Raw genomic sequence first — 24,873 nt, forward strand, 5'->3', positions numbered from 1 at the left:
TTACAATATATTAATGTACAGTTAGGAAACAATATAATATGTAGGTACTATTAATTTTCACAAACTTCGAAAATAATGTAAATGATATTTTAGCATTAAAAGGAGTTAAAATTATTATACAATACAATTGTTACGTGTAGAAAATTCTTAACATAATAGTGAAAAAATTTCGATGTAGGAAATATAGGTATGTAATTCTATCATCTAGGAGTATCTACCTAATTTATAAATTATAAATAACACATAATATAATCTCCACATTAATACATTAGAATAGGTTTAATTCGTTGTTTCAATCATACTAATCATTTCCTCTATATAAATCTAAAATAATTGTACTATATTATAATTTATTCAAAACGTAATAATAATATAAAATTCCAGGTAATGCTGAAACGTTTTATCAGAAAGTGCTAAAATCCGTTGCTACCATTTCCTCTCACAATTTAAAATTAACATAATTAAACGAACTTCCGAAGAAAACTGCCGGGAACAAAGTTTATAAGAATTTAAATTAACTTCGTAATATTGTAATGAAAGCATAATAGCTATGTGACTTGGAACACGTTTTACTTCTGGCATTTTATTTTAACGAAATTCGAATGCTTTGCATTGATATAGGTTAATCTATTTTTTAACCGACTTCAAAAAAGGAGGTTATGAATTCGGCCGGTATTGTTCAAAAGTTATTTTACGACAAAAATAATATATTTTTAGATTTTTATAAATCATCATCATTATGCCATATTTGGTCCCATTGTGGGTCACAAGCCGTTTACCTTATTGGTATATAAAATTGTAGATTATATTATCTATACTAATACTAATATCATAAAGCTGAATAGTTTGTTTGCTTGAACACACTAATCTCAGGAACTACTTGTCCGATTTGAAAAAAAATATTTCAGTTCTTATCACGCTAAGACCAATAGGAAAGAAGGAAACTACGGGGCACAGCTTGTTATTTTTATATTATATATAATAAGTCCTTGTATAAATTACAATAAACATTTAAGCCGTAGTTATAAAAATACTACAACCTTTTTCATTAAACATAAAAGATTCCCGCCTTATACTAATTTAGCACAAAGAAAATATATAAACTAAACAACATGTATCTTAATAATTTTACTCTTCATGTATAAAATGCTATTTACAAAATTATGTACAAATATAAACTACTTATTTACATTATAATTACTTATGTCACGTGATATTTAATGTAAATTGAAATAAAAACATGACAATGATTAACGCCGGAGTACACTGCTTCATGAAACCTGAAAATAAATAGTTTATTAACAATTATTAATATCATCACTACATAGTATAAAACAAAGTCGCTTTCTCTGTCCCTATGTCCCTATGTATGCTTAAATCTTTAAAACTACGCAACAGATTTTGATGCGGTTTTTTTATAGATAGAGTGATTCAAGAGGAAGATTTTAGTATATAATTTATTATGTTTTAGACAAAGCGGGCGAAGCCGCGAGCGGAAAGCTAGTTACTAATATAATAAAGTTTAATTTGAAATACTAGTTCGAATTGAAATACATATCGTTTCGTGTCGAATAAAAAAGAGCGTGTGTTCTGAGCACACGTGTCAGAAGTAGAACTTCTTTGGTAAGTTTAAAAATAGACCAATATTCGTCACCGTACTCCATGACGTGACGGTATTGCCATAACACGGCCTTGCAATTTTACTCTCAATGTGCCTAAAGAATTTTCACTTCAAAAGATTTTAAATTACGCGGAAAATCCGCTTCTTGTATCACAAGCGAAGTCGCGGGAAAAGCTATATAAACTAGTCTCTATTAAAAAGGGGTTTCTTCAAAGGATCTAGGCTTCATCTATGTCGTTATTACTCAAGATATTTTACTTTACCATTTACGTTGTGTGAAGAATACAGAAAATACGAAAATTATGAAGATATGAAAAGTCCATAAAAAATTTGTTGCAATAGAGCCGGGGATAAATGCGTAATTAAAACTGTGTAATAAAATATTTTTCCTTGAGTCACCTTGCTATAGCAAAGACTTTAAATAAATCTTAACTAATATTGTAAAATAATGTCTTCGTTATAAAATTCATGAGGCTATCGCTATAAAGGAGTAAATAGAAGATAAGAACCTAGAAACTTATATATAAAGAGCATTAAAAGGCCGATAGTTCATAGTATGGAAAACGAGAAAAACTGCAGGCATTAAACTAGTATTATTTAATTTTAAATAATTACCGTGATCTCTTGCTGTTCTTGAGTTTGCAGAGCCGGGAGGATCATACGTTGTCAAATGAGGATCTCAGAACAGGAGAAGGATAGTTTATTCAACCTTTGTTTTAATTTTAAGTGCGAAATACTAGCATACAAAATTTTGCATAATTTTTATCTTAATCGAATGATACCTATTAGTAGATTTTGATAAGCAACATTACATTTTCTCAAATGTTAATTTCACAAAGAGTTTTCGCTACAATACAGCTACAGCAGAATTATTGAAGTGAAACTTCTTTATCGGGGTTGGAAAAAAATTTAGTGTAACATTTTTTCGCTACGCGTGACATTTTTCCGGTTACGCGCCATCTTTTTCTTATCCCTACCACGCGTGATTCAACGTATTTCTGTAAAGTTGCCTATAGTATATTATTATAAAAAAATTAAGGTCATAAAGAAGTTTCACTTCTTACGTGTGTACACTAGTATACGTACACATTTTTTTCATGCTCTCTGTAGAGTACTCTCATCAGTAGAGCCTTCTACAGCTATATATAATTAATACATACCTCTATAAAATATATCCCGTTTCCTGCTATAATAGTTAGCGAGCGGCACCTGCATGTCGCACAATATTTCCACAGTGGGTGGTAAGTGCTGGATCTTCACCACTGCACTGGTCAGAGCCGTGTAGCGACCCTCAATTAGGTTCAGAGAGGATTTTGCGTTTAGTGGCCTGTAATGAAATTAATTTCGGGTTTTTAAGTGAAAACTTCTTCAGAGATGAACAGAAATTGTAACACTTTTAGTTTTGGTCATTCGTTTTCTTGTGGTGAAGTAGCTCATGACTCGACATCACGGTATATACACCAATACGTAATATTATATTACATGATTAATAGCTTTTTAAATTATAAATTCATTTCAAGAACTTATCTATACTACGGAATATATACTGTATAGAAGACAATATCTATAATACGGATCTCAATAAGGACTTATCCTCAGTTAAACACAAGGATTAGGATAGAATACCTGCCGGGCGAACAGATTCGACGTCGAGTGCCGTACAAGATGTCGGACTTAGCCAACTTGCAATCCGAATTATTTAGACTAAAACTCCGAGTTTGGGAACATACGGGAACAGGGAAAATTCTGAGAGTTGACTTTATTATGAAAAGCTATGTTTTGTTGGCTCTTTGACTATTTTGTACTTAGTGTATATTATGCCTCGTTTAAACACATTTTTAATTGTTTGATTGTTTTAAAGATGAATTAAAAATATAAATTGGTGTTGCAAGTTAGCCTTTATATATTTTTAATGAACCGCTGTTTTTAAGCTTCACTTATATTTCTATTATTTTAATATTCTGTTGAAACCGTCGAGTAAATAAACCTGATTTGTCGATTAAATAAACCTGATTTCATTGTAATTCTTCATTCGTGTTTAGATATAAATTCAAATCAACGGTACTCGTTAACCCATTTAACCCGTATGTATCAAGACGAAGGAACGTACAGTGTTTCGTATTATTCGCTGCGATTTGGACTTCGCAAGTTTCCAAGATGTCGGCTGCACTAACGGCTTGTTAGAATCAATGAATATCGGCTGCGATTACGGAAGGATATACTCGAATATCCAACTGCTTGGCTTTTGGACTGGCTCTTGTGTAATCGAGCGAGTTAGAGAGCCAGTGGATGAGCCAGTGAGCGAGTGAGTGCGTGAGTTCAAGCGAGGCTTCTAAGGCTCTGTGATATGAATTGCAGGATTCTAACTCAAGCTCGATTACATGATAGTCTTTGTAGCTTATGACTGTCCTAGCTATTGGGAATGTCCTTAAATTACAATTGAACTCCTACTTGAATTAGTGAGGAACTCGAATGGAGATCTTTTAACGTGATACACATTTCGCTTTCGTTAGTGCTTTACATACAGGAGAAAGCCTCCTGTTAAATTATACTGAATCTACATGAACGTGTTCTTTGAGTAAAAAAAGTTCATTATAAAATAAGGTTCTTTATTCAATTATTACAAGGTTATTTAATTTTAATATTAAGCTTATTGTTTGTACGGGAAAATGAAGCATTCATTTACTAAACTATAATATAAAATGTGTGCGTGTACTAGTGTACACACGTAAGAAGTGAAACTTCTTTATGACCTTATTTTTTCAAAAAATAATTTACTGTATGCAACTTTACAGAAATACGTCGAATCACGCGTAGTAGGGATAAGAAAAAGGTGTCGCGTAACGGAAAAATGTCACGCGTAACGAAAAAATGTTACACTAAATTTTTTTCTAACCCTGATAAAGAAGTTTCACTTCAAAAAAGTTGGCGCGTAACGCAAAAATGTCACGAGTACGGCGTAACGCAAAAATGTCACGAGTAAGGCGTAACGCAAAAATGTCACGCGTACGGCGTAACGCAAAAATGTTACACTAAATTTTTGTCCAACCCCGATAAAGAAGTTTCACTTCAAAAACTCGATTGCTTATGAGTTATGACAATGTAATAGGCGAAATGTGAAAGTGGAAAATAAATAGATTGATTTTTACGTAATTAACACGTAAAGCTTTTCAAGTAAATAAGGATATTAGTGCGAAACTTCAAGGCGCTAATTAGTGTTGCAGTAATTTTCAAGGCTTCTTAGATCTTATTACTAGGTTAATATTATATTTGCTAGTTACATGAGAGCGATTTGTTGCTAAATGAGCTTATAAATTAGTAAATTTTCAATTAAATATTCAGGTTGATGTCATGTAATGTAGTAAAAATATATAAAAACTAGCTTTTCGCCCGCGTTTTCAAAGGAAAATCCGCATAGTTCCCGTACCCGTGGGATTTCCGGAATAAAACCTATCCTATGTGTTAATCTAAGTTACCCTCTATATGTGTGCTAAATTTCATTATAATCGGTTCAGTAGTTTATGCGTGAAAACCATACATACATACAAACCTTTCCCCTTTATAATATTAGTATAGATAAAACAATAAAGAGCAAAATGGAAGAAATTAATAGATACGGAGGGAGAATATGTTTAAAAGATTCACAAATTAAATGATAAACCTCTGTAAAATAGATTTTTCAAACATTATTGCACGCCTCATAAGCGAAGCGTTGAAGTGGGTACTACTGTCACTTCGCGCAAAACATCTGATTTTTCAAACTTAAAATGTCTTTATGTATCATACATTGCACTTGTAAGATAATACATACACACACATATTAAGAAAAAACACTATTTTTAACGTTCATGATATTTTTGATGTCATTTTTGTTATTTAAACTAGTTAAAAAACAGTTTAAAAAAGTTCTGTCTTGGACGTCCGTGTGTCTGTATGTGCGGATCCTTTTTCTTGTTAACACGATAGCGACCGAAATACTTTACTAATCGAGTCTTTTTTTTTCTCTTACGCTTGAGTATGCTCAGGAATAGAACCCTTTCATTTTTCAGGGTCTGATTCGATGTGGTTTAATTGTTATTAAATAAACAAAAATAATAATTAATAAATATTTATTAAAAAAAAATTATGAGGCGTGCACTTTTGGATTTTCAAAATTTTTTATTTTTAATTCTACATGCGTGGTTGCAGCAGTTTATTTTAATAAATTAAAACCAAATGTCAATGAATTAAATTCGATTTTGATTCACTAAATTTAAACATAAAGCACATATTTCGATAACAACAATTTATTATATAATTATTGTTCATGACTTAATAAATCGAGTACTTGTACCATAATTAAAATATCACATGATGAACTACAGTATTGTTAACATAATGACGTTTTCAGTGTTTCATTATATGATTATAATTTAATACTTAATGTTATGAACATGGCGTGCAATGGAAATTAAAAATTTATTGAATAATTATCTGTTTCATCGGTTGACATTGCTTGGGAAGATATAGACATGGTGATTATGAATTAGAAACAAACAATAAAAGTGCACTTAAAATACTTTTTATGGTTATGTCGTTTTATTTTTAACTAGGGGCCCGCCCCGGCATCGCTCGTGGTACATGTTTACTTTTTTTCTATAGAGACCATAAGAACAATCCTCGTATTTCAGTAATGTAAAAAATAATTAAAGAATCAGTCGTTCTCGAGTTTTGCGATTTAGCGATTCATTTTTATTATTTTTAAAAGGGCAAAATTATAATTATTTAAGAATATTTACCTGTTTCCCGCCAAGATGACCAGCTCTGGTTTCGGGAATACTCCTTCCACAGAACATATAATATTCAAGTAGCCGTCATTCAATCTGTCCATGATCATGTCGAATCTTTTTTCTGGCACTAAAACAGAAGAAATGATATTACCTATAGTAAACCTAATATTTTGCTATTATTCATATGAAGGCATAAATAAGAAGGGGCCGCGGCCGGTTTCAAACGTTTTCTTACGTCTTGAAGTGTTTTTAAAAGAAGTATAGTTGTATTTATAGCACAAATGAAATTTGTTATTTGATCTGAAAAAATACTCCTATTTATCTTAGTATGTTATTTGATGTTTACTAATAATAAATAGGCTCTGTTATTCATGTTATCGTTCAAACACCGCTTTTTACAAAACGATGTTGTCACGTCACGAATGTTGAATCGATTTACATGACATTTGCTCATTCGATCGGGAAATAATATGAGTGTAAACAGATGGCAGCCATGTTAAAAATCAATACATTTAACATATAAACGTTTGTGCTCACGCCATCACTATTTTATATATCACTGAGCTTAATAGATGGTGCATGAATGACTAGCGCATTCATTTAATGTCGACATTCAATTGAATGACTAGGCCGAACGTTGATTGAAGTCACTCAATGTACAACTACATTCAAGACCTTGAACGTTAAACAATGTCGTCATTCAATGAACACGCTAGTCATTCAATTCAATAACAGATTCAACCAGATGACTACGACATAATAATATAGATGGCCTAAAACTTTAAGTACTAGGACAGAAAAAATAGAGGCGGGATCTGGATTTAAATCTTTCGGTTGCGAGTCTGGGACTAAGTAGACTTAAGAACACGTCTTAGATGGAATTTGTTCTAATCTTTCTATAAAAGGGTCATTCTTTTTCATATAATATGAACGTTTGCTCATGGAAGAAACCGATGTATGTAGTATTTATTGACTAGAACATCTTATAAGTTAAATCAATGCTTATTAAAAATATAAATCTATAGTAATGATGATGATACAAATTAATAGATAATTTAAGTACTCAAATATTAAAATATTAAACATTATAGACCAATTTTACTTAAATATTTTCCCTTCTGGAATTCCAGATTCTTAACCGACTCCACAATTCACAATAGTCGTAAATACTTATGAAATTAAACGCTTTTGAGGTGTACAGAACAAGATTGTCAAACTATTGCTTTACCTCAAAGGATTGGTGGGGAAGTATTTCGGATGTCAAATGTCTGCAATTTAATCCACCATTTCCCTTTGTTCTATATTCTTACGTTTCAATATTTAGTTCATCATTTTGTATCGAGCATTTAGTATTAACGTTCACTGTCAATTATTGTTTAGTAAAAGTTTTCAAACTATCATAATATTGGTCCGGGAGCCAGCAGCAGATTTTATGACCAAGTTCCTCTCAAGCGGTAATTAGTAAAATGCATCAAAGTATAGTATTATGAAGCCTCGTGAACGTCAGCTGGAGCTCGGTTGGGGGGAAAAGCGGTTGTAGCCTCCCGTATCAGCTGACGGTTTTTCCACCAAGATACAGCCAGCTGACATATATATTTATCCACAGTTACATATAAGCTATCATCAGGTAAATTTTTGTTTGAGAGGAAATAACGGAAAATAAATTTTTCTTTAAATTTAAATTTCATGTTCGAGACACCAGCTGACGTGTTGTACTACACCATGTTGTAACCAGCTGACTATTTTTTTTCGTTGAGATATTGGGTTAGCTACAATTTGACAAATTTTTAGCTGAGAGGAAATGAATGAATGTATTTTTTTTCCTATGTGCGTGGGAGGCTACAACCGCTCACCCCCCCAACCGAGCGCCAGCTGACGTTCACGAGGCTTTATAATACTATACTCTCATGCGTCTGACGAATTATCTCTTGAGAGGAAATAGTTAACCAAATTTGCACCTGGCTCCCTAACCATATGTGGTCAAAGCAAAGGTTAGAACTTTACAATAGCGGTAATAGTTTGTTTTATTGTTCGTCAAATAGTAATTTTGGTTGCTAAATTTAGCTTCTTTATTGATATTAATAATAACTTTATTATTTGGTAATAATATGTGGAATACCAATGGCAGGTCTGCTAATTATTCATTTCTTTTAACCCATTGAGCCCCGAACGGCCCGATCGGTTCACGACACAATAGATTTTCTATTGTGTCTGTGATTCCGGGTCCTGAGTTATTAAGAAGTTCTACGAAATATGATTCACTAGCTGCGCCCCACCGTTTTATCCGCATTGCTCCGCTCCTATTAGTCTTAGCGTGATGATAATATTCTTTCTTCCTCGATAATCCAATTGTGAAATAATTTTTCAAATCGGCCGTGTGCTTCCCGAATCTATCGCGTTCAAAAAACCAAACTCTTCAGCTTCATAATATTAGTATAAATGATAAACGTACATCAGAAACTGCGGCAATGATAATGTAAGGTTGTAATATAGATGTCGTCGAATTGCAGCTACAAACGAGCCTGTTTTCTAAACAACAACGGTTGGGACACGCAAACTGTAATGGATACCCGCAGGTGGAACGTAGATAGATAATGTTCTGGAATCTTCTTTTTTTAAACGATTTTTATTTCGCATTGACTTGCAACAGGACAACTTCTATTTCGGATTTGTTGTTTGAGATTCATTTTTGCTTATGGAAATAGATAATAGGTACAAACGTCGAAGTTATGGTTTTTTTTAAATAATAACTAAGAATTGTACACTTCAGTATTAAATGTGGTAACGGTTTGTAACAGACTCATTTTTGTAACGATATCGTCGAAAACCTGTGGTCTATTAATTTTACCTACTTGTTATGTTTTTCTTGGCTTATTTTTCAGTTAAAATAGCAGTTAGAGGCTAGTTAGACTATCAGTTACTTTATCAGCAAGTCGTGTAACCCATATTTTCTGAAGATACATTTATGTTTTTGTCGCATCCATTCCACAGTTATCTTTGGCCCATATCTTGTTGCTTCAAATATTGATGGATTTTACGGTATAAGCAAAACGGTCATTTGTATTCCATTAGCCTGTTTCCTTTCTATTGCCTGCATACTCATTCATCTGTTCTATTAATTCTGGTTGTATTCTTTTGATATCAGGCTCTTTATTTAATAACTAAGTACCGTTTATTTATGTGTACTAGGGAATTATTTTTACGGTATTAAGTATAAATTAGTTAGTTTATAGTATTTGAACTGATCTATTTGTAAAGTTTTTTTGTTTTGAATTTGCAAGGCATTAATGTTTATTTTAAAACTAGCATTCCGCCTGCGGCTTCGCCCGCGTTTTCAAAAAAAAACCCGCATAGTTCCCGTTCCCGTGGGATTTCCGGGATAAAACCTAGCCTATGTCACTCAGAAATGATGTAGCTTTCCAACAGTGAAAGATTTTTGCAAATCTGCCAAGTAGTTTCGGAGCCTATTCAATTCATACAAACAAACAAACAAAAAATCAAACCTTTCCTCTTTATAATATTTGTATAGATTAAAATTTAAAATAATATGCTGAAGATCTTCAAATACGTTTATGTAAAGTGTAAACAAACAAATCTGTACGTTTGCGATACAAGGTTAAAATTTAGTAACGTATTGTTATCGGATTTACAAGTCGTCATCTTATTATTATAATTATAAATTTCAAAATATCGTTATGTCACATTATTTCATTTAAAAGAAGAAAAACTATAATAACAAGCCTTGCCTGTAATAAAATATCCACATTTAATACGTGAATGTCTTTTTATATCATAAATTTTCAATGATTCTTAGCACACATTTTCTAGAACATAAAAACAATACCTAGAACCATAAACAAATTCCATTATCTTCTAATGAATATTATAATGCGATAACTTCAAGTCTTCGTTAATATTATTACTTGAAAGGAGGAAAATTATAATATTAAATAAAGAAGAGTGACATGTAGAGATTAAGAGGAAATTACTTTGCTCGGAGTCTCGTTACCTTGTTTACAAAGCTATTTGCATAATATTGTATGTAAGATTAGTTGGCAACTGGCAAGTCAATTTAACGGAATTGAAAAAAAAATGTTACAACGCTTGTGCATTTCATTTAGCTGAACGTGATTTATGGAATTTACATGTTTTCTTTGAATATAGCGAACATAATACTTAACACAATCGTTTTGAAGTATTAGTAGATATGTGTAATGAAAATGTAATTTTATAAAAAAATAACGTCTTTAAAATTAACCATTACTAATTATTCTCCTATTATTTATATCGTAGACGAAAAAGTTTTAATCTTTAGAATTTTGTTAGATTTAACCGAATCAAACGGTTCCAGGAAGCGGTTAGTGCATTACATTACTTTTGTAAATGAATTATTATTTACTTTATTATTGTTTATTTTGACTATTCAAATGCGCTTCTAAATATCTAGTTGCAGCAATAAATGTTTAAGTTAAAAAAGAGCGGGTGTGCCGAGCACACGTGTCAGAAATGAAACTTCTTTGTCAAGATTAAAAGATACAAAATCGTCGCCTTACTCCATGACATGACAGTATTGGCACAGTATTACAATATATTGTAATACTGTGGTATTGCCATGACGTGGCCTTAAAATTTTACTCTCAACGCGTCTAAAGAAGTTTCACTTCAATAAATACTAACCGAATATAGTCATAGGCTTCGTCCTCTCATCTTCAGCCAGGAATGTGGAGACAACGCAGGTGTAGTTCCCAGTCAATTCGGTACTGGGTTCAATGATCCGTAGCGCCCTGTGTTGAGTGTACGGGTTGTTGGAGATCTTGAAAGAGAGGTCCAGCTGGAAGGTAGCGTAAGACTGATTAGGTAGTTCTACTGGTTTTTCTTTGTACATATTTTTAAAGGTCATATTTTGTATTGTTATTTTATGATGAAACTGACTTCCAGGACATTAAATAATTTAGTAAACTACATTCAGGATAGATAGACATTATTAATTTATGTATCGTTTTCAAATTATCTAACAAATGTCACTTAATTGTGCTTTTTTTATAAACGTCCTTCAATGCGAAAAGTAAGTAAGTAAAAGCTCTCCCATTACTTGTTACCAAGTGAGCGTTTTTATACAAATTGAAACTAGCTAAAGCGAGGAAGAAACCGTTAATTAACATTTAATTTTATTTCTAATTGAAATTAAATCAATTAGACACAACGTACTAATTAATACGACACATTTCATTAAGCTTCATGAATTTTACTCAACATTTTATTATGTTTATATTACCTTTAATATGCTTCTACCTACCACGCATTGACGTAATATAATTTACGTAAAAAAGTTATCACGACTTTTATATAATATCACATTACATACATCATACGAGATTATCACCCTAGTTAGTTAGTTAATCAGTGTATGAATATATATTTTACCTTATTTTTCAGCACCCCCAACGCTTGCGGCCTCTGCGGGGGGATCCACTGATACACGGGCTGCGATCGCTCATTGAAGAACCACTTGACGACCAGCCCTGTGACGTTGGCGGTGACGTAATCGCAGTCAAGCGTGATCGTGTCTCTGGTGCCGTACTGGAGGACTTCTGGTACCCGCATGTTGATTATACGGACGGATTGCACGTCTGTAATGTTTGTTATCATTATTTATAATATTATATTCTATCCTATCCTACTCCTTCTATGCGAAAGTTTATGAGGCTGGATGTGTATGTGTGTGTTTGTTACTCTTTCACGCAAATACTACTCGATTACAATGAAATTAAGCACACATAATTATAGAGGGTAACTTGGATAAACACATAGGATAGGTTTTATCCTGGAAATCCCACGGGAACGGGAACTATGCGGGTTTTTCTTTGAAAACGCGGGCGAAGCCACGGGCGGAAAGCTAGTTTATTATAATCAACACATATCACAATAGAAATAGTGATCAGATTATTTTTGAAAAAAGGAGCTGCAGCCGTTTTTTTTAATTTATGTATTAACACAGTTATTGGGCCATTAACATAGAGAAGTAAACACAATTAAGAATAGTAGTTTTGACAATTATGCATGTATGTATTTATGAAAACTATTTAGTGTACCTACATATATTTTTATACGTACATTGGTACATATTATTATGTTACATGAGGAATGAGTATAGAATGAGTATATTATTATAACATATTCGGGCATTAATTTACATACTATAATAATCTATAATTATTTTAATTTAATTACAATATTATGAGTCTGAAATACAAAAAAAGTTTTCGTAATAATATTTCTGACTCGATAAACAACGAACGACCTTGCATGTAAAACAACATGATTTGAAGCTTATGAAATAATAAACGGAAAAATAAAAGGCCATACGTAATTATGGTTTGAATACAAAGTAAATAAGTCGATTCGGAACGACGAAAAGAAATTGGGATGTATAACCGTCGTAGGCCTTTGGGACATCAAGTAATTGAAAAGTTTAGCAGAATAAACGTCAACGAGTTTAGTTAAACGAAAAAAATTTAATTCTTACAAAAAAGGAAAATTTCGCTGGATTTTCTTTGAATGAGAAATGAATATGGAATTTGGGCAAGCTTAGCGATCATTTTTTTAACAAAGCAATTTGAATTGGGTTTGCGTTTTGTTTTTAAATGTTTTACAATGTAAGAGGACTATAAATGTTGCCGTATTTTGAGGTTCTGTAGCAAAAGTTTAGAAATAAATTTGAAATTAAGAACTATCTTACAAAAAATACAGATTTAGATAGTAATGTAGGAAATAATCGTGAACTGATACTTAACGTCTCTATCACGTATATTCAAATCGAGTCAAAAAATACAAATATTTTACTTTCAATATTCTAAACATTCTCAAAGGATTTATCCCAACGGTAAAAACCCAATTTGATTCAGAACAGCTCGCCCACTACTGTTAAAACTGACCCTAAAGTCCATTATAAATCACCAATCCAATATAAATAGGCTTGGAAAAGAGAAATAGCAGTCATTTGCACCTCGGTATACCTATGTAAATCACGCTGCCAACCTTTTTCATTTTTCCCACAATAATCCGGCATGAAATTGAAGGTGTATCCTTTAGGGCATATTAGGTACCCGTTCGGCCGAAAACATCATTATTGAAACCAGATGGAGTTGTTCTGAGGTTCTTATCAAATAAATTTGAATGGTTATATTTTTTGTCGTCAAATCTAAAGAGATGAGGTCTGTCTAGAGATAATTGCTTTCGGATTTGAAATGCGGAATTAGGGGGTCTGTTGTTATTTTGCTTGGGTTTTTTTTCACTGTGTCTATTATTACGAATTGTGAATAATTTGGATTGTAGCTAAATTTTCCCGTAATTATTAGATACTTCGTACTTGGCTACCTGAATATACCTATACATTCTACTATAGTTTTTTACTATCAGCTTTTTCAATTATTTTTACACCTATGTATATTCTGTATGTCGTTATGGTGTGACTGTAACATAATATATACGGGTATTTGAATATTTTACTTAGATTAATACTTACTAAATAAATATTACTTTGTCCTTAATGGAGAGTACACTCTTGTATAGATAAGCTGACTGACCAACTTTAATAACTACAACAACTATACTTTAACAACTTTTTTTTTGGCTTCAGTTTGTGATGACTAAATTAAAAATAACCAGCGTATCTTTAAAATTGTGGGTTGTACGAAACATTAGCATTCTCATAGTCATGGTGAGTAACTTGGATAATATTCCCGCTAGATTGCGATATGTTTGCGAACTTTCCTGTATGTTAGTTCCGCTTCTGATTACGATAATGCCGCGAATTTCAAATGGCACTTTTCTTTTTGGCTTTAAAATAAGTTTGGAGTGGTAACGTTCAATTGTTAAGATTATGGTTGAGGTTGGAAATAGTAATTTTTCGACAACAACAAATGCGACATTTGCACCAGAAATAAACATTACTGTGTATATGTTACTTACTACATACTTTAAATAATATAGAAGAAAATTATATTTAATATGCTGTTTCGAAGAACGAAATTTCCGATTGAGAAACTCAAACTTTTTTAATGAAACGATAATGGTTGTAATTGCCTTATCCATTTTTACATTATTGTCGGCGGGAAAAGCCGTGAGTAGCAGCCAGTTATCAACAAAGCATTCAACATTGATACCATGTTTTTTAAGTTGGTTAGAAACACCTGTGTTGGAGGTATATCGCACGGCACGCTTCGCCGCACACCCTCGTTGCGCCGGCGCAATCATAACTCACTATTTTTCTGCCTGCAATATGGTACCGGTGCAGTTTTTACTTTTAAACTTTGTAGTTTGATCCCCTATCATTGTAAAAAATGAATAGTTTAATTTGCGTATTGTTCTATTTTGTATACAATATATGAAATGTTAGGTTTCGGTTCATGAATTATTTTTAAATGATCATCATTAACGATTTCGTTTCATGTAGATTGTGTCTTAAGCTATAGGACAGTAGTATTTATAAAATAAAAGGCACTACGGGGTCTACAAACTAGACTTTAAGAAGAACCCAAAAAACCTAACCACATCCTCTAACAGGATCAGTATCAGATGTTTTTTCTCCACATTCATCGTATTTCGTAAAATATGCGCAGGAGTCGGAAGCCCACATCCTTAGAACTTCCTCCCGTGAGATAACTTCATTACCAATTTTTTATAAAACATACAGTAACCATGGATGTTGACCCCATGGTACAAGTTTATTATGGCAACCTTATAAGTATTTATCGTTCTATACTTTATTGTAATACAACAAAATACATACAAAAAAACAATATGATACAATAGTGATACCTATAGCACATGTGCAGCCTTATCGCTGTGCAGTTATCTCTACCAGGCAATCAGAGAAAGGTAAATCTATACACCTATAGTGGTGCCTATAACCAAATGTGGATCGTCCGGCTTAAGATATACCTGGATAAAAATATCTCGATCTGTCTCAGAGAACCTATCTACTTATAACCTACTTGACAATATAGAATATTAATGAGTGAAACAGATGTGAAATGCATCTGCCCCACACCCCACAAGGGGACCTTAGTTTTAATTATACAGGTTCATTTTTGGTTCCATCAGGTGAAGGTACCGTACTGTTACTAACATTAAAAATTAGATTATATACTGTTATAACGTAATTATATAATTAGTAGAAACCGTAAATATATTTTATATACTGTATTCAACCTTATTCTTACACCACAAGCTTATTATCAATGCAAAGATCGAGACGCTTCATAATTTCAAGCCATATGTGACAAGGACGGCGCATATATTAATATGTGTAAGAGCGAGATCGCTATATGACATGTGTTTCAAAATCGCGAGCGGAACGAAGACGCGTGCGCAGTCGTTCCACTTAGCTGGCAAACCGTTGATAATAAGAAAAATAGAAGGGTGCCATATTGTTTTAAGGCTGTGCACTCACTGTGCGATAAGAATTTTTAAATTTATAATTGAGGAAGTAATTGTGGATGAGTGGAAAGTTTTTATAGGAATATTTATAAGTGTTTTTATAGGGGTCACCGTAGAACAGTTTTTTATTAGTATAAATTTATGTGAGCAAATTAGTGACACACGTCATATTTTGCATTTTTTATGGTCTATAAATTGTTTATATCTCCAAACAATTAAAATACAAAATTTCTATAAAAAAAATATAATGCATATATTTCTGTATTTTATTAAATAGTTATGTATATTTAGAATCGAATTAAAAATTTTATTATCTGAGTTGTAAAATTTATATTATCTAAATACAATATTTAGGTAATGATTAGAATTATAACATTCTTTGTTTTATCTATTTGTAAGAACGTTTGCTTTACACGAGAACTTCATAAATATGTATATAAATAACAAACAAAAACGCGCCAAACAAAGCGCATCGTTCAAAAGAAATTGCATCGCGATAGACTATACAACGTGTGTTAAAAAACCGCGCGTGCTCAGAGACCACGCTTCCTGTTCGTTATGGCACCTTTGTGTTGCTCCCAGCCGTGAAAGCCTTGTCGCGTGCTAAGACGATCAAAAGTTTTATATTACACGGATGACGTTTGCCATGTTTGTGGTGTCTTTTTTAATCTGTGTGTTGTAATCTGTTGTGGATATAAATTTATAAAGAATAGAAAAAATTCGATCACGAGGCGGGACTCGAACCCGCATCCTTCGCGCCATTCCGGGGCGGATGCCTCACCAACTCAGCCACTCGTGACCCGCCCGAGTGATCGAATTTATTCTATTCTTTCAGTTTTATGTGTCTGAAGGGACACACCGCGCGCCATCTATTGAGATGATTAACAACCATTTCAACCAATATGAAGCACTTTTCAGTGAATACAATATTGTAACGATGGAACACGACCTTTTTTGTTGAATTTATATTTTTGGTTTTATGGCATTCAAATGCTTTATAAATATAAATTTATAAAGAATAGAAACAGACACGAGTCCCGCCTCGTGATCGAATTTTTTCTATTCTTTATAAATTTATATTTATAAAGCATTTGAATGCCATAAAACCAAAAATATAAATTCAATCTGTTGTGGATTTAGACTGCGCTTTTAGGATCGCCTGTGACTTCTGTATATAAACGTTTATTTATCTTTTTAGATATTTTTTGGATATAGTTTTTTAGATTTTACGTTTAATATTTCTACACTCTAATCTGTTACTACTAATTACATAGATAAATAGGGACGATTTTAGTGAACTTAAAACAGGTATCCTGGTATATTTTGAATTTTCTATATTTTACTACGCCATTACAAGGCTAGGTTTCTACTTTCTAGCTTATTGTTCTAGTGGTTTAGAATAATTACGCACACGCATTTTATTTCGAAAATTTCAACTAAACTTGGAGTGTATTGAAAACTTTTGGTTTGAGTCGACTTAATAATTCAAAAATATTGTCTCAAAAGTAGCGACTTATTAACACGAGACAGTCATTTTCAGGATCGCTCGCCTTCGCAAGAAGTTCGCTTATTCTTTAGAAAAATTACAAAAGAATTTCTCAGTTGGAAAATACAAAGGGTTTTAAGAAATGCATGGAAATGTGGAATATAAATTACTTTTGCGAAAAAATATTTGCTGATCTTTTTTGCGACGATGCCACGTTTGAAATCTTTTGCGTCAGCTACAAATAGAATTAAGTTTTGTTTTTATCTAACGCTCAGAATGTGTAATTTATGGATAATAATTTAAAATGTATGTATACGGGCTTTGCATATTTTTCATTATTATATTTTATCCATGTTATACAAATACCAATATCTATACTAATTAATATTATAAAGCTGAAGAGTTTGTTTTTTTGAACGCGCTTTTATTTCGGTATTAGATAGCGGCAGCCCATTTATCGAGGAAGGCTATCTTATCTTAATACTATTATAAAGGCGAAAGTTTGTATGGATGTTTGTTACTCTTTCACGTAAAAAATACTGAACCGATTACAATGAAATTTAGCACACATATAGAGGGTAACTTGGATTAACACATAGGATAGGTTTTATCCCGGAAATCCCACGGGAACGGGAACTATGCGGGTTTTCCTTTGCAAACGCGGGCGAAGCCGCGGGCGGAAATCTAGTATTATATAATCTAACAGGCACGGAAAAATGTAAACCATGGGACACAGCTAGTATTAGGTGATAAATTGTTAAAATGTATTTAATATGTTAGATCCCAGAAATGAAGACATTATATAATATAATGAACCAATCAATAAAACACCAATACCACAAGGAATAATTACCAACCAGTAATTATATCATTTTTTCAGCCGTGGCCTTGTTTTAATTACATTTAAGTATTGTTTTCATTATAAAAACACGGAAGTTAGTAATAACGTAATTCCACCATGCATAAACTATTTAACCCGTTGAGCCCCAAGCGGCCCGATCGGTCCCAGACACAATAGATTTTCTATTGTGTCTTTGTTTCCGGGGCCTGAGTTATTAAATCATATGCGGATAAGGATACCTACCAAAAATAAGTTCAAGAAACTTGCATTTGTAGACATAGTTAAGAAATTAGCATATTTTTTTTCGATAACTGCTAATAATAATTTCTACAATTATTTCCACAAATAGATTTAAACGTCGAATTTCAAATATGAAATTTCAAAATTCCTAATAAACCTCTTGATCTTGGTATAGAGATGATTTAAAATATGAATAATTTGCGATGCACACAGTTCGAATGCAATTAGGTCATAACTCATAAGTATTCAATAATCTTACTCAGTACTTTAAAAGATCCTTCTAGGAAACGAGAAAACACATAGATACGTGTACATATTCACAGCAGACATGATATACTATAGATCGTTTGAGTCAAAATTAAACATTAGTACCAAATACAAAGCATAGAAACGTCTAGAAAATGAAATATTGTTGGTAATGAATGCAACAGCGAGTGCAGTCAGGCGTCACATCTTTGATGAGGCGGCTGCAGACAAAATGCTATTAGGGTTCTGGCAAACCAAGGGCATAATTGTTTTGGATATTATTGAAGCTAGAATAATATACATATTACTTTAGATTGGTTTTTATGTAGGTGTGGTGTACGCCGACTATAGAAGTCTTTTAAAAAGAAAGATTATCTCATGATTTTTTATTTTATCTTTTATTTATTTATTGGTTTACCAACGTTTGTTTACATTTTACTCAAAAATTTTAAAACACAAAAATAAACTTGATAAAATGTTAAATGTAACAAACACTTACAGGCAAATACAGCATGCAAAAATGTTAAAGTTAATGATATTTGTAATAATAGCCGAAAATTCCTATGCATTTAAATTTCATCGATAAAATTAATCAGCTGAATTTGTTCGAACTAAAAATCTCCATCCAGTATACCTTACAAACTTTCTTCATTATAATAGTAGGGATTGCACATAATGAAGTAATATTTAAATGAAAACCATAAATAATCTGTTATTTAAGTACATGTTTAAAATTCATAAGTTCTCCGTTGGACGTCAGCCTTATTTTAACATTAGTTTTAGTTTGAACATTAAAATTCAATTTAACTTTTGTTATAACACCAAGTTTTACGACTAAATTATAAAATCTAATCTTGACGTCTTGCAGTTCATCGACTTATAAATAACTTTTCATTAGGAATTTCTAAGTCTTGACTAATTCTATTATTTTAAACTAAAGCTCTGTGTCTTCTAAAGTAGAGATAATGTAATTTAATAATAGATTTTTGTTTGCGATTTTAATTATAATTTAATTTATAATATCAGATAGGTAATTATAAATTTATAAAAAATAGAAATAATTCGATCACGAGGCGGGGTTCGAACACGCGTCCTTCACGCCAATCCGATCTCGTGATAGAATTTTGTCCCTTTAGTTTCTGTGATCTGTGATTTTGTCTATTGTTTATAAATTTATATTTATAAAGCATTTGTGTATCATAAAACCAAAATATAAAAATCATCAGTAAATTACTCAAATGTGTGGAAGAGCTTTTGCAATTTTCTTAAAAAAATCAATAACCTAAAATTTTATGATCACGAAATCTTGTGAATCAAAAATTCAGAACAAATTTTAAATGAAGTCACGATTGTGATTATATAACTCTTGCTATGTGCCTAAGCTATGTGCAATGTACAAGAAACTTCATTTATTCGTTTCGTTTTTATCTGTTCTTAATTTGGATGCCAATTTTATAAAATACGACTAAAGAATGAAATAATCAATTGAAGGCAGACGCTGGGTTATTACAAAAATTGATATTCTGTATCATTGATAGATTAATCTTCGCTCATATTATTTAGCAGAATCGAATGCAGGATTTACAGGTAGTAACATATGCGCTAAAGATTTTCTCCAAAGGGTAATTTTCATCATCATTTAATTAAATTTCCCATGAAATTATATAAACAATAATTTGACTTACAGTTTCGCGACTCCTACAATTAAATTTGTTTCCACCGTCGGTTTTTTAGGAATGCGGATAGTAATTTAGTAGCGAACCGTACGGTGACAAAGATTTATCATTTATATAGAAACTCACAGCCGAGTTACTAAGAGACGCGTCTGGAATCTGAAATTCAATTATTCCCTTCTCTTCGTTACCGCGAGATTTTGGTTAAACAAATTTTCTAATAAATCAACGGTGAAATTTGTCAGTGTGTTTTTTATTTGGCATAATATGAAAGTGCTTATAAGATGTGTGAAAACGTCAATATTGATGCTCTTATTGTACAAAAAAATTAAGTATCGACAGAAAGCTGTTATTAAATAAATACACAGTAATAATGCAAAAAAGGAATAATGCATGACTAAGTAGATATTATGACAATTTTATTCCATACATAATCATATTATGTGAAGCTGAAAAAGCATCATCAAAACTACGAATTACAGGCAAGCTAAAATATGGAAAAACATTACAGCAACAGAAAATAAATTATCATCAATACGTAATTCTAAAAATAGAAGGGCAGTTAATAATAACATTCGATTCAAATCAAGTTTAAAAATAGGTTTAAATTAACCACAACACAGGTTCATTACACTTGATGAAACTAAAATCGATAATCGATAATGATATCGATTCTCAGGTCGGTGCACTCGATTGTTAATCGAGTGAGTGCTAACAAACACATCGATTTACGCGACTGACGCTGTCATTGTCGTGGTCGCACATTTAGATGTCAAAATGTCATTTGATACTAACCTTTACACTATACGACACGATGTAAGCTTTAATATTATAAAAAATGAAAGGATTTGTTGTCTCGTATGTTATATTTTTTGGTAATGGATAAATTAACACACAAATAAGGCCATAACCTCATACTTATCAAAAGTCAAAAGTTATTAGTCAATCAGTAACGTGGAGATTAAGTAGCAGAGCTATAGATATACCTATTACCTAAGAAACAAGCCAGTTGAAACTGGCTATAGTCATATGGCTTCATAAAGTTTATAGGAATTTATACATATAAAAAACAATAAATGCGGAAGCTTTTGCACCTACTCTACGAATCTATTATTATAGAATATTGCCCATGTGGTGACACCCTATCTCTTTTGTGGTTGGCAATACGTCGACAGGTAAATGTGTGTTTGAGTGAATATTTTATTTATTAAGATGTATACTTAATTGTATATCTATACTTATAATAAATCTGTAGAGAGGCCAATTCTGTACATGAAATATATTTAAAAAAAACTATGAAGGGGTGATAAGGGATCGCTACTGATGCCAAAAATGCAATCAGTAAAATTTTTGTCTGTCTGTCTGTCTGTCTGTCTGTATATTCGTTATAGAAACAAAAACTACACGACGGATTTTAACCAAATTTGGCACAATTATTCTTCATACTCCTGGGCAGGTTATAGTAAAAGAATCATGTAAATCGGTGTAGAAACACCAAAGTTATACATAAAATACGCTATAAGTCATCGCGCGTGAATTACAGAATCATGCCATAAGGATTATTTTTGTGTATCAGTTGCCGCGTTCGACGCGCTTCGCGGCGGGAGCTATAAAAAGGCGGCGGGTCCGCACCCGTTTCGCGTTGTCACGGCATCACGTGTGAACGGCTGAACCGATTTCGATAATTCTTTTCTATTATATTCCTTGAAGTACGAGGATGGTTCTTATGTAGAGAAAACGTAAATATGTACCACGGGCGAAGCCGGGGCGGACCGCTAGTTTTTAAATATAGTTTTATGCTTAGAATGAAATAAGTCTTTCATATTAAATTTCAGATACTAAAGGAGCAATGATAATAATTATAATAATACCAAAAATCAATGTTTTCAAATTCCCTTTGAAACAAAACGCTAATTCATACAAAGTATATTATTCATATAAATAGTAAAACGGAATATTTAAAGAACGGATACGACAATATTATCGTAAGGTATGAATTTAAAACAGTATCTGAGCAAAACAGTTGCTCTTTTGAATACTAAATTAATCTCCTATCCTCTTCACTTATTATTTTATAGGAACTACTATCTTGGAATAAGGCATTCCGTTTTTGAATTTTAATGTGTTATGGACTATGTTTATTTCCTCAGTTTAATGTGGTTTCAAAATTATTATCTGTGTCTAATGCTTCTAAGTGTTTCTTTATAATAAATAAAACATTATGCATTATATTTCTTAAAAATATTTGGTACAGTACAGTTTTCAGTTTTCAGGTGTAGTTATGTAATAATACCTATATTCTAATATTATATCTTTAAAAATTTACTATGAAAATTAAACAAAAATAATTATGTATTTATAATTAACATATAACTGCAAAAGGTGATTTTATAGAACCTGAAGGTCACTAGGTTCGATTTCGCATAAACAATATTTACGTACAAAAATCATGAATCAAAGTTTGTAGTGATGTTCCTTCTCATTCTGTCTTATATTAAACAGTGTGAGAATGACAGAGATAACAGGTGTTTGGACGTCTGAAAGACGTTACGAACATTTTACACGGGCGAATTGATATCCGTTAAAAATCTTTATTTTCTGAATGTAGGTATAAATAGGAAAAATGTAATAAAAGAAAACATATAATAATTACGTATTTTTATATATTATAATACGTTTATCTTTAAGTTTTTTGTAATGTAAGTCAATCGCAAAAATTAGATAGGTATAGACTGAAAAAAAAAATACTTTCTTTACTTACATTGCAATATTATGATTAACTTTAATAACCACCACATTGTCGAAATCCTTTTTAGTCACTTTCATAGATAATAAATTTACTCACAAATTCACAAAACCATAATAATAATTACCGTTACAAAAGTTCAAACTTCGAACGATAACTGAACTTAAAAAAAAAAATTATAAAATGACAAAAATATAGAAAAAAAGTCGTTATAAGTGTTCCCAACGTGTGTGGGGTTCGAACCCGGTTCAGTAACTAACCGCTGGAGCAACTGACGTCCGGTGGTAAGCGAAGCATATCGGAAGTATGTTGTAATTCCTATAAATTATTCACTCGTTAGTGTATCTGTGGTATTTTATATCTATGGCACATGATAGTCTATGGCCGGTGCAAATTTTGGCACGCTTTTTACGGTTGTCAGTGTCAAATGAAAATTTTTGGCGCGTTTTTTCTTCTGACAACTTGTCTTATATTCACGACTTTTGTGCTAACTTAAATATATATGTTATAGTCTAACTAGCCGAATGCCCACTCATAGGTTGGACTGGTCAAACCTCAGATCTGGCATAATGACTTTGTAAAGCCCAAATAAATCTAATATTTCGGCCTTTTACTAGTTATTATTCTATGCTTTTACTAAACAATTTTCGTCAGTCGTTGTCTACTTGTGGCGTCTTATGCGCGTGCGATGCCTATGCTGCCTTCGCCTACGCCGGAGACTGCTTCTGACTTCAGTCAAAGGGTGAAATTCAAGTATATTTCGAGGATTGCCCGATGGCTTTTGCCAAACCTAAGATAAACCAGTCCTTCCGCGAAGAGATAATGTTTCGGGATTTGACTATAATTAATTAGAAATAAATGTTTATTATATTTTAATTTATTGATTTTAAAATGGTAATTTTTCGATTTATATGTATCTAAATTTAATGTTTTTGGACATGATTTATCAATTATTAATTAATTAGAAATGAAGTAAGTATATTATATTTTAATTTTTGTATTATAATTTTTGACATTGTTATAATATGCATGTATTTTTGAGTTATTTTTGATTTTGTAAAATGATAATTTTTGATTCATATGTAGGTACCTAAATTTATTTACTATGGACTTCATGTGTCTGCAAATAAATAGTTATAAAACGAGAGTGAACAATACCTTGTTTGATTGAAAACCGGAACTTTTGACTTTTCGTTGACATACCACCTTACCACGCTAAACCAAAGTCCCAACAGTGCGTAATGTTGTCCAGTCTAATTGTACAGCTTTATGTTAATATACTAATTGTTACATCTGATCATATCAGGCCAATTACTGATGCTGACACATTTGACATTACCATACTGATATGCATTGTACTGTAACATGTTTATTTCATTTGGACAAAACAATGTAACATATCTATCTCTATCTCTTGGGAAGTAGGACCATCACAACTTTTTAAAACAAGAAACCATTAACACAATTATTGACAATAAAAAAGAAGAATATTCCTTATTTAAGTTGGATGAGGTTATTGACAATTATTAAAGTGGTCGTATCTGCCATCAATTTATACTGACTAAATAATTTACTACAGTACTTACTACTTTCGATATCCATTGAAATAAAAAGAATACGCAATGTATCTTCTAATACAGTTACAATAGAAAAATGTCACTTAATAACATTGAACTTAAGGTCAAGTTCACAGGGAGTCCATAGTGACAATAGATCGGTGACCATTCTTAATTGATATTTATCGGTTGACTTCATCCGGTAGCGAAAGCTTAAGGTGATCGTTCACTATAAGCTGTTATGATATTAACAT

At 31.9% G+C, this 24,873-nt stretch overlaps 1 protein-coding gene across 1 annotated transcript; it reads right to left on the reverse strand.

Annotated features, from left to right (window-relative positions):
• Positions 1 to 1,028: 1,028 nt before the first annotated feature.
• Positions 1,029 to 23,326, reverse strand: LOC149902126 (uncharacterized). The gene is made up of 7 exons (XM_090110426.1): positions 23,079 to 23,326; positions 11,815 to 12,020; positions 11,068 to 11,221; positions 6,400 to 6,517; positions 2,782 to 2,948; positions 2,237 to 2,299; positions 1,029 to 1,280 (listed from the first exon to the last, which is right to left on the reverse strand). Exons 1-7 carry the CDS (start codon positions 23,113 to 23,115, stop codon positions 1,207 to 1,209), a joined length of 819 nt encoding a protein of 272 aa, XP_089966552.1. The 5' UTR covers positions 23,116 to 23,326; the 3' UTR covers positions 1,029 to 1,206.
• Positions 23,327 to 24,873: the final 1,547 nt, after the last annotated feature.

This window comes from Colias eurytheme, chromosome 15 (genome assembly GCF_061535395.1).
Source record: "Colias eurytheme isolate Ceu_HAF_F1 chromosome 15, ilColEury1 Martin Lab GWU primary, whole genome shotgun sequence".
In the NCBI taxonomy this organism is placed as follows: Eukaryota; Metazoa; Arthropoda; class Insecta; order Lepidoptera; family Pieridae; genus Colias; species Colias eurytheme.

Excerpts from the sequence above, each read along its gene's own strand:
- LOC149902126 (XM_090110426.1), bottom strand. The coding sequence starts at position 23,115 with ATGTGGTGGTTATTAAAGTTAATCATAATATTGCAAT. Across the intron at positions 11,222-11,814 it reads TGGGGGTGCTGAAAAATAAG|CTGGACCTCTCTTTCAAGAT; the intron begins GTAAAATATATA and ends GCTACCTTCCAG. Across the intron at positions 2,300-2,781 it reads ACGGGATATATTTTATAGAG|ATCCTCATTTGACAACGTAT; the intron begins GTATGTATTAAT and ends TCCTGTTCTGAG.